At 43.0% G+C, this 13,842-nt stretch overlaps 1 protein-coding gene across 1 annotated transcript; it reads right to left on the bottom strand.

Annotated features, from left to right (window-relative positions):
- Positions 1-9,532: 9,532 nt before the first annotated feature.
- LOC4338638 (calmodulin binding protein PICBP) lies at positions 9,533-13,593 on the bottom strand. The gene is made up of 2 exons (XM_015784320.3): positions 10,130-13,593; positions 9,533-10,041 (listed from the first exon to the last, which is right to left on the bottom strand). The coding sequence occupies exon 1, from the start codon at positions 13,378-13,380 to the stop codon at positions 10,141-10,143; it is 3,240 nt and encodes a 1,079-aa protein (XP_015639806.1). The 5' UTR covers positions 13,381-13,593; the 3' UTR covers positions 9,533-10,041; positions 10,130-10,140.
- Between the last annotated feature and the right edge of the window lie 249 nt (positions 13,594-13,842).

Below are 13,842 nucleotides of genomic sequence, written 5' to 3'. Positions count from 1 at the left end.
TTGTACACAAATTCAACTTAAAATATGCTTCTATAAGTTGGCCTTTTCAGTAATTTGGGGATAACATGAGCCCATTAATAGTTAAATGGTTTAAGTGCTCAAGCTAAATAGTTTGAGAAAATGGGACAATTCCTCTAGCATGGCGTATCAAACTTTTCTATCGTATGCACATTAAAGTATACGTTCATGACATATTACTATTTTATTAATAGGACCATCTTTTGATTCTATAGAGTGTATTTTGATTTCAAAGGTCTTCAGAATTAAAACTTAATTTGACATTGATTTCTATAAAATATACTCCCTCCGTCCCTAAATATTTGACGCCATTGACTTTTTTTAAATATGTTTGATCGTTAAAAACTTTTGTGAAATATGTAACACTATATAGTATATATAAAAATATATTTAACAATGAATCAAAGGATAGGAAATGAATTAATAATTACTTAAATTTTTTTTAATAAGACGAACGGTCAAACATATTTAAAAAAGTCAACGGCATCAAATATTTAGGGACGGAGGGAGTATAATATTAGTTGTTCTAGTATCGCACAATAAATATATACGATGAATCCCTTGGTATAATGTGGATACGATAATTTTTTTGGGATTTGACTAACTTTTGATTAAAATATGTTACAAAGTTTGACTTTTAAAATTAAAATATGTAAAATCGCTGAAGGGGTTACAACACATTCATCAAACCGTCTAGCTGCAGTTTGTGTCTCGACTTTCCGTTCGACTAGATGATGATGAGACGCAGTCAATGACGACGCGCGCCCTGACCCCGACCGCCCAACCGGCCGGCGAGCAGCGACCGCCAAGCTAGGTCGAGCGCCTGCCTCCTCGACGGCTCGACTCGTTTGACTGTAAGTTGAGAGCTGAGACTGTGAGTAGATCGTAAATTCATAATTTGAATCAAATTACGATTGCCATAACTTGAATGGTCGATTGAATCAAAAGTAATGTGAATGTTTGATTCAAATTAAATTATTTTTCTTTTATTTATAAAACAGGAAGATGCTTATTTCCTCAATTCTTATTATATATATCATGCCTGCTAGAAATAAGAAGTATGATCCTATTGCTGAAAAGCGTTAGAAGAGATAGACTAGAAGCAGCAACCAATATCAAACCAGATGCTAGTGTTGATGATGGTCATGGTGATGATGCGGTAGATATTGAGGCTAATGCTGGAGAAGATTAATTATGAAAATATAGTAGAAGATTTCATTCCAAGAAATACTTGAAAAATGATGCTTTTTTAGAAATTACTATATATTGGAACTAGCAATATATAGGGTCAGATTAAGTTCGGGTGGAGTGAGAGCATACCCAATCTGAGACTCAAAACACCTATAGCACATCCATGCCTAAAATTTTAACCATGCATGCCTACACTCGTTGAATACCGGTTATCCATTGGGTACAGGTGGGTTTTCTTTTTACGCATTTACTGATACCTATGGGTTTTTCAACAACATCATGTAATACATCTATTCATAGGTATAGAACATCACAATTACTAGCTAGTGTAAAACCACAAACAATCAATAACATAAGTTACTGTAATTCGTAACTATTAAGTATATACCAAAATCCATAATTCTACACCTATAAGTTAGTTCAACATCAAATAATTATTAGCCTATTACTTTGCTGCACTTATTGAATGTTTTATTTAGTGTTGACACGCAATCTTCCAAAAATCACCAATGAACATGTATGTTGGTTATTCATGGGTTACACAGTGATATAGAATAAAACCCACGACACGTCCGAAATATCTCTATGTGAAACAAGTAGAACTTTTTTTTAAGGAGCCATCATCATGTACTTCTGTATTGAAAATCTTTTTTAAAGATTTGAAATACAAATTACTCCCTCTATTTCAAAATATAACTTCTAACATTCAAAATTTGCTCCAAATTATAACAACTTCTCTATCTACATTATATTCTCAACCAATCGCAAACTCCTGACATTTAATTCCATATACTTTCTTAATACCCACGTTTAAGCTTAAAACTTCCTATATTTTAGGACAGAGGTAGTATTCTAAAATATTATTATGTAAAATATCAATAAAATATTCTGGTCGCTGCTACAATATGCTCCCCATCAACAAGTATAGGCATTCCTACTAGAATTTGTCCACGCTACTCCAAAATGAATTTTTTTTTACATCTTGCTTTTTTTTACAAACAGACTAAAAGACGATCCGCGTGTAAAAAGGTTTGAGAGGTATCTAGTAAAGACAAGTATGTGAAATTCATGGCATAAATATAAAACTTCATGGCACATTTTTACTGTTCATACTTTGCATCGACCCCTTCCTTATATTATTCTTCTTACTAGGACCGCATTTAATGATCGACATTGTTGCAAAATAAAACCTAAATTGTTTGGCTTTCCTTCCACTTTAATCTTTGCTAAAAGGCGATAAGGGTGCTTATATTTATGAGTGGAGGGAGTAGAAATCTAGTGAAGTTTAGTATTCATCACTAATTACGTCACTTTGAGCGTGGGTTAAGGTAGAGGGGATGGCAGGGTGCACACATGTGCAAGATGTACACACAAGTGTGTGTTAAATAATACTACTATATATATATATATATATATATATATATATATATATGAAATTAAAATTGGGAGAGCTCGTGGAAGTGGAAGTATCCATGGAACTCGATGGAGGCATACCTGCGTAATTCACCTTGAAGTGTCAGCTCTCTTCAAGTGATCCGCATACTTTGGAATTAATTGATACGTGGATCTGCGCCTATGTATTACTCCTTGGAGTAGTAGTTATTATATAGGCAGATTATGATGTCCTCTCTGAGAATATATGTGGCAGCTGACAGCAAGCATTGGCAAGTTAACCTTTATTCCTTTCTTGTCAACGCTTGTCAATGCTTTAATGATCATGGATCATCATGGGTGCATGAGGAGTAGTAGCAGTAGCATTGCTCCGTGCACATATTTACGGATGCGCTTACTCTTACTCCCTCCATCCTATCTAATAAATTCAAGTTTTAAAATATTTGACCAACAATTGATATAATATGAATTTTATTTGATGAAAATAATATCATTGGATTGATATTTGAATTTAATTTCATATATATAATTTTATTGCTATAAACCTTATAGTGTATGAGAAACTATAAGCTAAAGAATAGTTTTGATCTGTATCGAGTTTGATCGTGTCTTTTATATTATGTTTTATATTATGAGACAGAGGGAGTACGACATTAGTATACATTGTTGGATTAATTGATCTTGTAATTGGCAATGTTCGAGCTGCAGACAAAAGATGCTAGGTGCTTCTTGAACATCACTGCTCGTCGTAGCACATATGCCTTACCTAATGTCAAAGTTATACTGGCACTGCGCCTCTTTTATCTACTCACGGGAAAGAAAAGGGCCAGATGTGCCCATGACTACTATCCCTGTTCTAAAATATAAATAATTTCTAGGTTGGTATGGGTATTAATAAAAGTAAATAAAACTTATTAGAAAATAATTGTGATTGGTTGAAAAGGAAAAGTATGTGAAAAAAATAAATGGAGAATGGTTGTGATTGGTTGTAAGGAATGATATGTGAAGAAATAGAACTTCATTTGATAAAAATAGCTGCATTTTAAAATAGATGTAGTGGCTTCTCTATGCAGTGTGGTTAAGACTAATCCGTGTCTAGAGGATTGGTTACTTAAAAAAGAAAGTGAAATATGGTGGGACATGATATATGGGGCCCTAAAGCGTGAAGTGTCGCAAACATCTACTTAACCCACTCTCCATCACCATATATATGCATTCGTCCTAAAATATAAGAAAATTTGATTGGATGAGACACATCGATCCTACTATAATAAATCTGGATTATGAGTTATTTTACCAGCCTACATATCTTACCTAGGGAAAAGTGAATCCTGAAATGCAATTAGAATGAGCCATGTATTTTGAGGGTGTTTGGATCTTTTAATCCCTAGACTAAAATTAGTCCTAGAACTAAAAACTTTAGTCTATATCTGTTTGGATGTAAGGACTAAAAGTGACTAAAGGTCATTAAATACACTATACAAAGACTATGTTACCTCTAAAACTATGCCACCGCAAGACCATCTCCTGCCCATGGCTGCCGCCTTCTTCTTTACAAAGCATCATTCTATCAGGTTGCAAAACAAGTTGCAGAACATCACTGCTGTCCTCATCGCAAAACAGGTTTGGATCATCACTCTACCAGGTCAGTCACGCATGAACAGGTGGAGAAAACAGAAATACAAATCACAAGTTCCCGAAATATGAACATAAGTACTTCTATCGCGTCTCACCCCCGGGCAAGGAGAGCGCGACGGGGCGACGGTGGATCTGCTGCCAGGTGAATCGGAGGTAACCCATGGCCAGCCGATTGAAAGATCTGCTAGTAGGAGGCGAACTCGGGGAAGGCGTCGGTCTGAGAGTACAGATCCAGGCCCCCAGATCCCCTCCCCCAAAAATGGAAACCGGCGCCAGATCCAGCTTGGCCTGACGACCCCTGCGAGAAGCCATACTTGAAGGCGTCGATGGCGGCCGCCAGGTGATGTGTGTACGACTGGGAGAAGAAATCCACTGTGTCTTCCTCATTGCCTGCCATGGCTGCCGCACGACTCGCGGTGGCTTACACGAGCAGCGGCGGCTTCCACGACACCGGCAGGGCTTGCGTGGGGCAGAGGCTGGGCTTGCGCGAAGCAGCGGCGGGAGCTTGCGCAGGGAGGCGGCGGCGGCGGCGGCGGCGTGGGGTCGAGTGGAGCAAAGACAGAGACGAGGAATGGGAGGATAGGGTTGTGCGCGGGAGCAGTGGGGGAAAGAAACGATTTTAATTCCTATAAGCTCCTCCCACAGGGACTAAGGTGGTGTTTGGATCCAGGGACTAAATTTTAGTTCCTGTCATATCGGATGTTTGGACACTAATTAGAAGTATTAAACGTAGACTAATAATAAAACTAATTGCATAAATGAGAGCTAATTCCCAACACAAATTTTTTAAGCCTAATTAATCCATAATTCGCACATGTTTACTGTAGCATCACATAGGCTAATCATGGATTAATTAGACTAATTAGATTCGTCTCGCGAATTAGTCTAAGGTTATGGAATAGGTTTTATCATTAGTCTACATTTAATACTTCTAATTAATATCCAAACATCCGACGTGACAGGGCTAAAATTTAGTCCATAGATCCAAACAAGCCCTAATGGACTAATGTACTTTTAGTCCATTTTAGTCACCTGTTTGGGATTTTAGGGACTAATGGATTAGTCCCTTCAACTAAACAGGCCCTTAGTTGAACCGTAGCTGTTGGATTAAGAAAGCTGGTTGTTCGATTAGGGGTGTGTTTCGTTCCCAAAAAATTTTGGCCAAAAATATCACATCAAATGTTTGGACATATGTATAGAGCATTAAATGTGGAAAAAAAACCAATTGCACAGTTTGCATGTAAATTGCGAGACGAATCTTTTGAGCCTATTTGCGCCATGATTTGACAATGTGGTGCTATAATAAACATTTGCTAATTATAAATTAATTAGGCTTAATAAATTCGTCTCGCGGTTTACAGGCGGAATCTGTAATTTATTTTGTTATTAGTCTACATTTAATACTTCAAATATGTGTACGTATACTTACAAAAATTTTGGCTAAAGAACTAAACACGGCTAAGATAGGGAGAAAAAAGTCAACGACATGGGCCCCAAAAAAGTCAACAACCCAAACTCAACTATATACATGCCTTAATTTAGCCTGTGGACTTAACTAAATACGTCCTCCGTCCTAAAATAAGTGCAGCCATAGTTTTTCGCGCCCAACTTCGACCGTTCGTCTTATTTAAAAATTTTTGAAAAAAATTAAAAACATAAGTCACGAGTAAAGTACTATTCATGTTTTATCATCTTATCAGAACAAAAATGCTAATTATAAAAAAATTTCAAATAAAACGGACGATCAAAGTTGGGTGCATAAACTCATGGCTGCACTTATTTTAAGACAGAGGTAGTACGAATTACCATTGTTTCTTTACCTGCATGCTAACGGACCCAAGATACAAGCCAATACGAACGATGGTTTTCACTGGGGGAAAATCCAAATAAGCCCTTACAAGTCAATGGTCTTTCAATCTCCCCCTACAACTTAATTTGGTGCGAAACACTCCCCATAAGTCTATTTTCCCTTCAAACTTCCCACCTGTATCTAGTTTTTTTGGGTGATTTTTCTCATCACGCTAAGGCTGTGTTCGCATGCACCTTTTCCCATCCCCTCTCCTTCGTTTTCCGCGCGCACGCTTTTCAAACTACTAAACGGTATGTTTTTTGCAAAAAGTTTCTATATGAAAGTTGCTTAAAAAAATCAAATTAATCCATTTTTAAAAAAAAAAATAGCTAATACTTAATTAATCACGTGTTAATGGACCGCTCCATTTTCCGTGCACAGGAGAGTTAGGTTCCCCATCTCCCCCATCCGAACTCAGCCTAAGTGATTTTTGGATCTCTAGTGTGGTGACCAAAGATGTCCCATGTGCCTTCTCTTGTTAGGAATAGGATTTAATACACCAGTAGTATGTACGTGTTTGTCGTCGTGGTTTTACCGTCATACCACTGGTGGAATAAAAGCATGCAAAGAGCAAAAGGTGAAAGGAGGTCAAAGTACACCCATTTGGTGTCAAGGAACAACTTCGTTCATCACAACAGAGACCTATGGGGCCTGAGATGGGAAGTTGGAAGTGAAAAAAAAAACTTGTAGGGAGTGTTTTGTACCAAATTAAGTTGTAGGGGGGAGATCGAAAAGACCAGTGATTCATAAAGGGGTATTTGTATTTTTCCCCTTTCCAAAGCGTCGCTCCATATTTTGACGGGAAATTTAACTATTTTCCACTTTTAGTTTGGCGATTATCCAAATACTCTTTTTAGGTTTGCAATTTTTTTTGCCCTTCTTAAAAAGTGGTCTCTTTAACTATTTGCCACTTTTACCCACGTGGCATACCAACATGGCAACCTAGAGTAAAAAATGGTGTGGGACCCACTTGTCAGTCTCTCCCTCCCCTTTCATCCCTACCCCCCGCGTCCACCACCCCCATCGACGCCGGCACCGCCTCGCCGCTGACTACCGATGGCGCCGCCTCATCCACCCACCCCGAGCTACAGAGGCGCAGGCCTCCACTCCCTGTTGCGCTGCCTTCGACGCCAACACCGATCCGCTGCTCTACACGCCAGTGTCGCCCCGCTGCCGACCACCGATGGCGTCACCTCGTAGCCGACGCTGTGAGGCCTCTCGTCACCTCCCACCATTGGAACCCCTCGGCAACTCTTGTGTGAGAGGTCGTCACCGGCCGCTGCTTGGGCCTACGGCGATGGGGATGACGAGAAGGAGGAGGAGGGGGAAGACCGCATAAGCAGCCTCCCCGTCAAGGACGGCGCCCGCACCGCCGTGTTGTCCCCATGCTGGCGACCTCCACGCCGCTCATCCTCAACGGCGCTGACCTCCTCCCCGACGACGGCGGCGGCCGCCCCAAATTCTCTGGTGCGACGTCGCAAACGCCGTATCTCGCGTCCTCGCCACGTACCCTGACCCGTTCCAGTGCGTCCGCCCATGGTGACGGTGCTCCTCCTTCTCATCTCCCTCGTCGTCCTCCACTCCCACCTCTACTCGACCGCGAGGTGGGGCCATCGGTGGTCAGCGGCGGGGCAGTGCTGGCGTCGATGGGGGCCGTGGACGAGTAGGGGAGAGATGAAGGGGGAGGGAGAAACTGACGAGTGGGTCTGTGAGTCTCACACCATTTTTCACTCTAGGTTACCATGTTGGTATGTCACGTGGGTAAAAGTGACAAATAGTTAAGAAATCATCTCTTAAGAAGAGAAAAAAAATAACTGCAAAGTGGCAAATAGTTAAATTCCCCTTTTTTGACCGACCATGGATCACGAACCGTCGGCTTGTATCTTTGTAAAGGAAAACTGAAATTTGCACAGCCCTGTGCAAGAAAATTCCGCGGATGGTGCATTTTAGATGTTTGAGGATAAGCACTGTGTATCATCCAGGAGGCAGGAGAGGAAAGACAGTCGACATGTAAAGCTGTAGATGACTGGATTATGGTCGGCTATATAAAGCTTTCTTGAAAGATATGTACTCCCTCCGTCCCATAATATATTAATATAAGGGATTTTGGAGGGATGTGACACTTCCTAGCTAGTATTACAAATCTGAACATATTTTTTCTCTAGATTCGTAGTACTTAAAAAAATGTCACATCCCTTCAAAATTTCTTATATTATAGGTCGGAGGGAGTAGTAACTAAGATCGTTGTTGCGTGAATGCCAAGTATATTCAGGTTTAGCAAGTACTCCTATTGATGCTGAATTCATGAGATGATTGGCTTGAAAGACACAAACGACAGTAAATCAGAAGGAATTTTGTTCCTGCATAGCATCAATTTTAGGCCGGTGCACATTTGAGATGGCCTGAAAAATATATAGCAGAAGTCCATGTATGATGCCAAGATCTGATGAGCTTTCTTCATGGTACTGAGAAAGCAAATCTACCTGAGACAGTTGGAGATTTTTTTTTTCTGTTGCCTGTGACTATTACAAGCATACTCTTTTTTTTTCGATTGAAAGGTGAATCTTCTTTCTTTCTTTGGCCATAACAATGCTAATAGTCTGCTGTAATACGCCAACGAAAATTCAGCATCACGAGGCTGTAATAGTCTGCTGCTCAGTTCTCACTACGGATTTGAGGTGTAGGTCAAATATCTTCAATTCGATAGATACCAAGATGTGAAATAACACAATACAAAAGTAGTATTTGCCTTTTCTTTAGGGGAACAATGCATCCGAAATGCATGAAAAATGCTCAAGTCGGGTCATAACTCAAACTAGATTGTAGTATGATGATGTTGCTACCTACAAGTTTTTTTTTTTTACTGAAGATGTAAGTAAACTATCTGACAGCAAAATAGATGCAAATTGAAACTAAAACAAATTGTGCAGAGTATAACACGCCCTTGGTGACCTTGGATAAGCAGCGTACAGTAGAGAGTAATGCCGATATTTGGTTTCGTGTCACGTCAGGAAAATCCATGGTCGGCTGCCGTTTGCGCCTCTCCTTGTACGATTTAGGCCCATCTGTTGTTGTCGTGTCAACGCAGATTGAGACTGCTTGAAATGGATTTATCTCATTCAGATTCCGATGACTTGGTCTGGATTTTTTTTTTCTGTACAGTTAGACTGCAATTGTTAGATTGGTTGAAGCATCCTTTCAAGAGCACAAAAGAACAACAGTATGGCCTTCAGGGAGAAACATTTACATTTACAGTCGCAAGATCCTTTAGAACACCGGAATTTTACAGGAGTTCTGTGTCCTTTGAAACACAGAATTTTTACAAGATTTTCATTGGAATTAGTTTTTTTTTCAGAAATTTGGTTAATGAAGTAGACTGACGATGGTAACCAAATTTCAGAAATTTGGTTCATAAGCACATACGAGTAGGGAGTAGGGACATAATGGATGAATGTGCACTCATGGCAATCCCAGGATTATCAGGAGCTGCTTATGTTACAAATGCACATTAGTAGTACTAGCATACATGTATGATCATACTCCAGAACCAATCTGCACTCCAGAAGAATTCTATTCATCTCTGTCTAAGGCATCAACCACCCTAAACATTTTGCTAGTCTCAGTCATCACTCATCAGTAAATATCAGACACTAGCACAAGAGACATTTATACACACGTTACAGTACTTAGCTGGTGAGCTGTTACCTTGCAGCTCAGTAACTAGATAAGAATCTGTTTGATTCAGTGAGTGGTTATCTTTCCCTGTGGAGCAGTTTTGAGCTCCTAAGAAACTCAACTAGAGATCCTCAGTAAAAACAACCCAAACTAGAGATTTCCAGTAAACTAGTAAGTAGTTCTCTCATTCAACTTCAAGCAGGTCTCCGGCGATAATACTGCAGCGACCACTGAGTTAGTAGCTCGCGAGTCAAGATCTTGATTAGTTCGACCACTAACTGCAATAGACAAACAAAAAAGGGCATGTAAGAAGCCAATGTATTTAGGAATTTGTTACAACTATTAGAGCTCGTCAAAAATTCTTACCTCTACAATTATCAATTGCAAGCTTGGACAGGCCTTGTTGGTGTGATGCCTTTCTTCTCTTCCTCGTCGTGCGGTAGGACGGTCTCAAAAGCCTGGACAAGAAGCTCCACCTTCTTCTTTCGAGCAGGGCCTAAATTATTCACAGCTCGCCGAAGTGCATAGTCAATCATCCATTCTTCAGCATTCTTGCGCTCATCCATCATCTGATGCTTGAGGTCCACCTTTTCTGATTCTGGGTCCAGTTCAAGAGGAAGAAAATTTGGAGCCCTTGGGTTAAAACCTCTCAAATATTCCTCCTCTTCCGGTGTTCTCCTCCTCCTAGCAATGATCAATCTATTCCCCGGACAAGTCATGGACTCAGTAGGATCAAGATATGCATCTCCTTTGAGGTGCATCCCGCTGAATGCGTTGCATATGTCATCAAGGGACGATTCTTTTGCAACAGAATCTTGGTTCTGGGGCTCTTCAGCACTGAAGTTATCGCTGAACTCTGGTATTAGCATATTGGATGATTGATTATTTTCCTCACTACTGCAAAGTTCTTCAGAGTCATCTAATATAGAGACAGTAATCTCTTTTTGAGCACTGCCATTCAGATCTGTGGTGTTAACGTGTCCATCATCCTCTTGATGCACAGTAGTTCCTTCAGAAGCACCTCCAGATTCACTTGTGTCAAGCTCTCCTTCCTTCTGAGCACCAGAATTGATACCTACAGAATAGTCTTCTTCATGACCATCTTGAGTAGGATCTGATTCTTCATGAGCATCTTCTGATGCACTTGCGATAACCACGGATTCCTCTAGAGCACCATGATTTTGAATAGTTTTTTGGGTAAAATGACATTCTTCAGATGTTGCCAATTCACATGTTTGCTCAGGTTCATTTTGAGCATCATCTCTGACACCTGTAGAGTTATCATCAGCTTCTTGAGCAATAACATTTTCTTCATAATCAACTTGCAATTGGCATGTGGTTATCACGGTTGCCTTTTGAGAATCATCATCACTGAAATATCCAGCATTATCATCTTGACAGGTTTCTTCAGCAATACCAGACTGTTCAGTGACATCAGAAGAGCCTTCAATCAACTCACTTGTGCCAATCCCCAATTCCATTTGGGCACCAGCAGCGAGTGGTGTAGAGTTATCATCAAGAGTGGTTTCTTGAGCGGTATCAGATTCTTCAGAAGCATCTTCTGTTGTTTGTGTGGTAATATCTGGTACCATTTGAGCTCCATCATTAAAGCATGCCGAGTTACCTTCTTGGCTGCTTTCTTGAGCGATACCAGAACCTTCAGAAGCATCTTGCAAGTCGCACAAGAATACACCCAGTTCCATGTTAGCATCTTCTGTGCAGTCCACAGGATCATCACTATTAGCTTCTTGAATACCAACTTCTTCGGAGGCAACTCTGAATTCTCTCATTCCAATATCCAATTCCTTCTGAGAGTCATCATAGCCATCTGCACGGATGTCATCTTGATCAAATGCTCTGTCTGCTGTGCTGTCATCTTGATGAAATGCATTGTCTGCAGTGCTGCTGTCATCTTGCTCAAAGGCATGGTTCTCCACTGGTTGTTTTTGCATTTCAACATGTAGGGAAACAATCGCACCGGAGTCAGAAATTTCACCTTCGGAGACATATTTTGAAGTGACTTCCTCGGAGAAATCCTCTTCGCACCCAAAACCAGAGATGATCTCCTCAGATATCTCCATTTCAGATCCACCATCATCCTGCGTGTTCTCTTCATCTTCCACATTCGGATGCTCGGCAACCTCTGAAATGCTTTCAGACTCCATGTTGGTCCCATCGCCGCCTTCGTCCTGCTCCATTGAAGTCTCCTCTTTGCAGCACTCATCAGGGATATTATCCGCCGTCTCTGCTAGTTCCTGCTCAGGAATCCCCAATTTGCAGACAGCAGCAAAGTTTTTCTCTTCTTGCATCTCTTGTTCTCTACAAACCTCGGTTTGATGTGCCGCATCCAGGATGTTGTCTTCACTGACTCTCTCCTGCTCCTCACAAGCCTCAACTCTGAAATCAACACCTTCATGCTCCGACGCGATCTCCGATTCACAGGCAAAATCTGAGATGTTTTGCTCATCATTTTCTTCCTGTTGTTGAGCAGCCTCATCTTCGCACCCATCTCCCAATCTACCTGATGTGCCCTCTTCTTCTTGATCTTCTTGAAATTCAGAAACAACTGCTCTAGTGATCTCCTCGTCTCTGATCCCGTGTTCGTCTGAAAATTCACCATCCAAGCTATCATCCTCATACCCCTGGTACCTGATCCACGGCAACTCCTCGACGAATTCGCCGGAGGTCGACGCGTCGCTGCACTCCGACGTGCTGTCTCTGAAGGCACCAAACCTCTCCTCCGGCCTCGCCTCGCCGTCATCGTCGCCGCCGTCGCCGCAGACATCGAGGTCGTTCTTCCCCTTCTCGTCGGACTCGTCGGCGCCGCACCGGTCGAAGACGACGAACTCCATCTTCCTCACCGTGGCGTCCATCTCGTCCAGGGACATGTCGCTGCAGCTCATGTCCGTGCTCACACGCGGGCCGGCGTACACCTCCACGAAGAAGTCGCCGAGCGCCTCCTCGTCGATGAGCGGCGGCGGCGGCGCCACCCTCGCGCCGCCGCCAGCGCCGTTGGTGTCCTCCGGCCTCTGGTGGGCGGCGCCCTTGCGGAAGGCGGAGACGCCCCTGAGCTTCATGCTCTGCTGCGTCTTGATGAGCCGGCGGCGCGACGCGAGGAAGCTCCGGAGCGGCACCGCCGGCGAGTGGGCGTGGCCGTTGAGGGAGCAGTAGGTGTAGGGGCAGACCCGCGTCGCGGCGGGGCCCTCGGCGTCGGTGGCGCCGGGGGCGAGGTCGAGCGCGTCGGGGAACTTGGCCTCCTTCATCGTCGACGAGCACGTCGCCCTGCCCAGCCCGGCGCTGGCGGCGGCGGCGGCGGCGGCCGACACCTTCGGGAACAGCACCTTCCCCCTCGCCACCACCCGCACCGGCCTCCGCCGCGGCGACGCCGACGACGCCGCCCCGCGCCCGACCTTGGCGTCGGAGCTGCTCGTCCCCCTCATGTAGTTAGGCACGGACGCCGGCGTCAGCGACGTCGCCGCGCCCTCGCGGTTCCTCGGCCTGCTCCCCCCACCGCCGCCGCCGCCGTCGTCCCGGAAACCCCTCTTCTTGGCCGACGACGGCGGCGGCGTCATCAGCGGGTCCTTGGGCTTCTTGTGCACCTCCTTGCTCCGCACCATGGCTCACCGCCCTCCTCCTTGGATCGATTTCTCTCGGATTTCTTGGCTTGTTAGACTTGCAGGTTTGCTTGTCGCTCTTGGCTTCTCTCTTGGGTTGGACGGCGGCGGCGAGAAAAGCAAAGCAAAAGAAGAAGAAGAAGAGAGGTTTGGATGGAGATGGAGTAAGAAGAAAGAAGAAGAAGGTGTTGATGGATTAGTGGAGGGGATAATAACAAAGAGAGATGGGAGTACAAAATTGACAAGGAAAGCAAGGGGAGGGAGGGAGGGAGAGTGGGTGGGCGGCTCAAAGGTGGCATCTTTGAGGGGAAGGCTTGGACACTGACAAAACACAAAAGTTTGTTTTGAATCTGTGGATCTTCAGTGGATTCAAACTCTGTGTGCAACTTTGTGCGTGTGGATGAACCTTGGAGGGTATCCTTTTGTGAGCTGGTAATTGAATGGATTTTAAGAGGGCAATTGGTT

The sequence above is a fragment of the Oryza sativa genome, chromosome 5, assembly GCF_034140825.1.
Source record: "Oryza sativa Japonica Group chromosome 5, ASM3414082v1".
NCBI classification, from domain to species: Eukaryota; Viridiplantae; Streptophyta; class Magnoliopsida; order Poales; family Poaceae; genus Oryza; species Oryza sativa.
The sequence above is the reverse complement of the archived record's forward strand: the minus strand, read 5'-3'. Positions and strand labels throughout refer to the sequence as shown.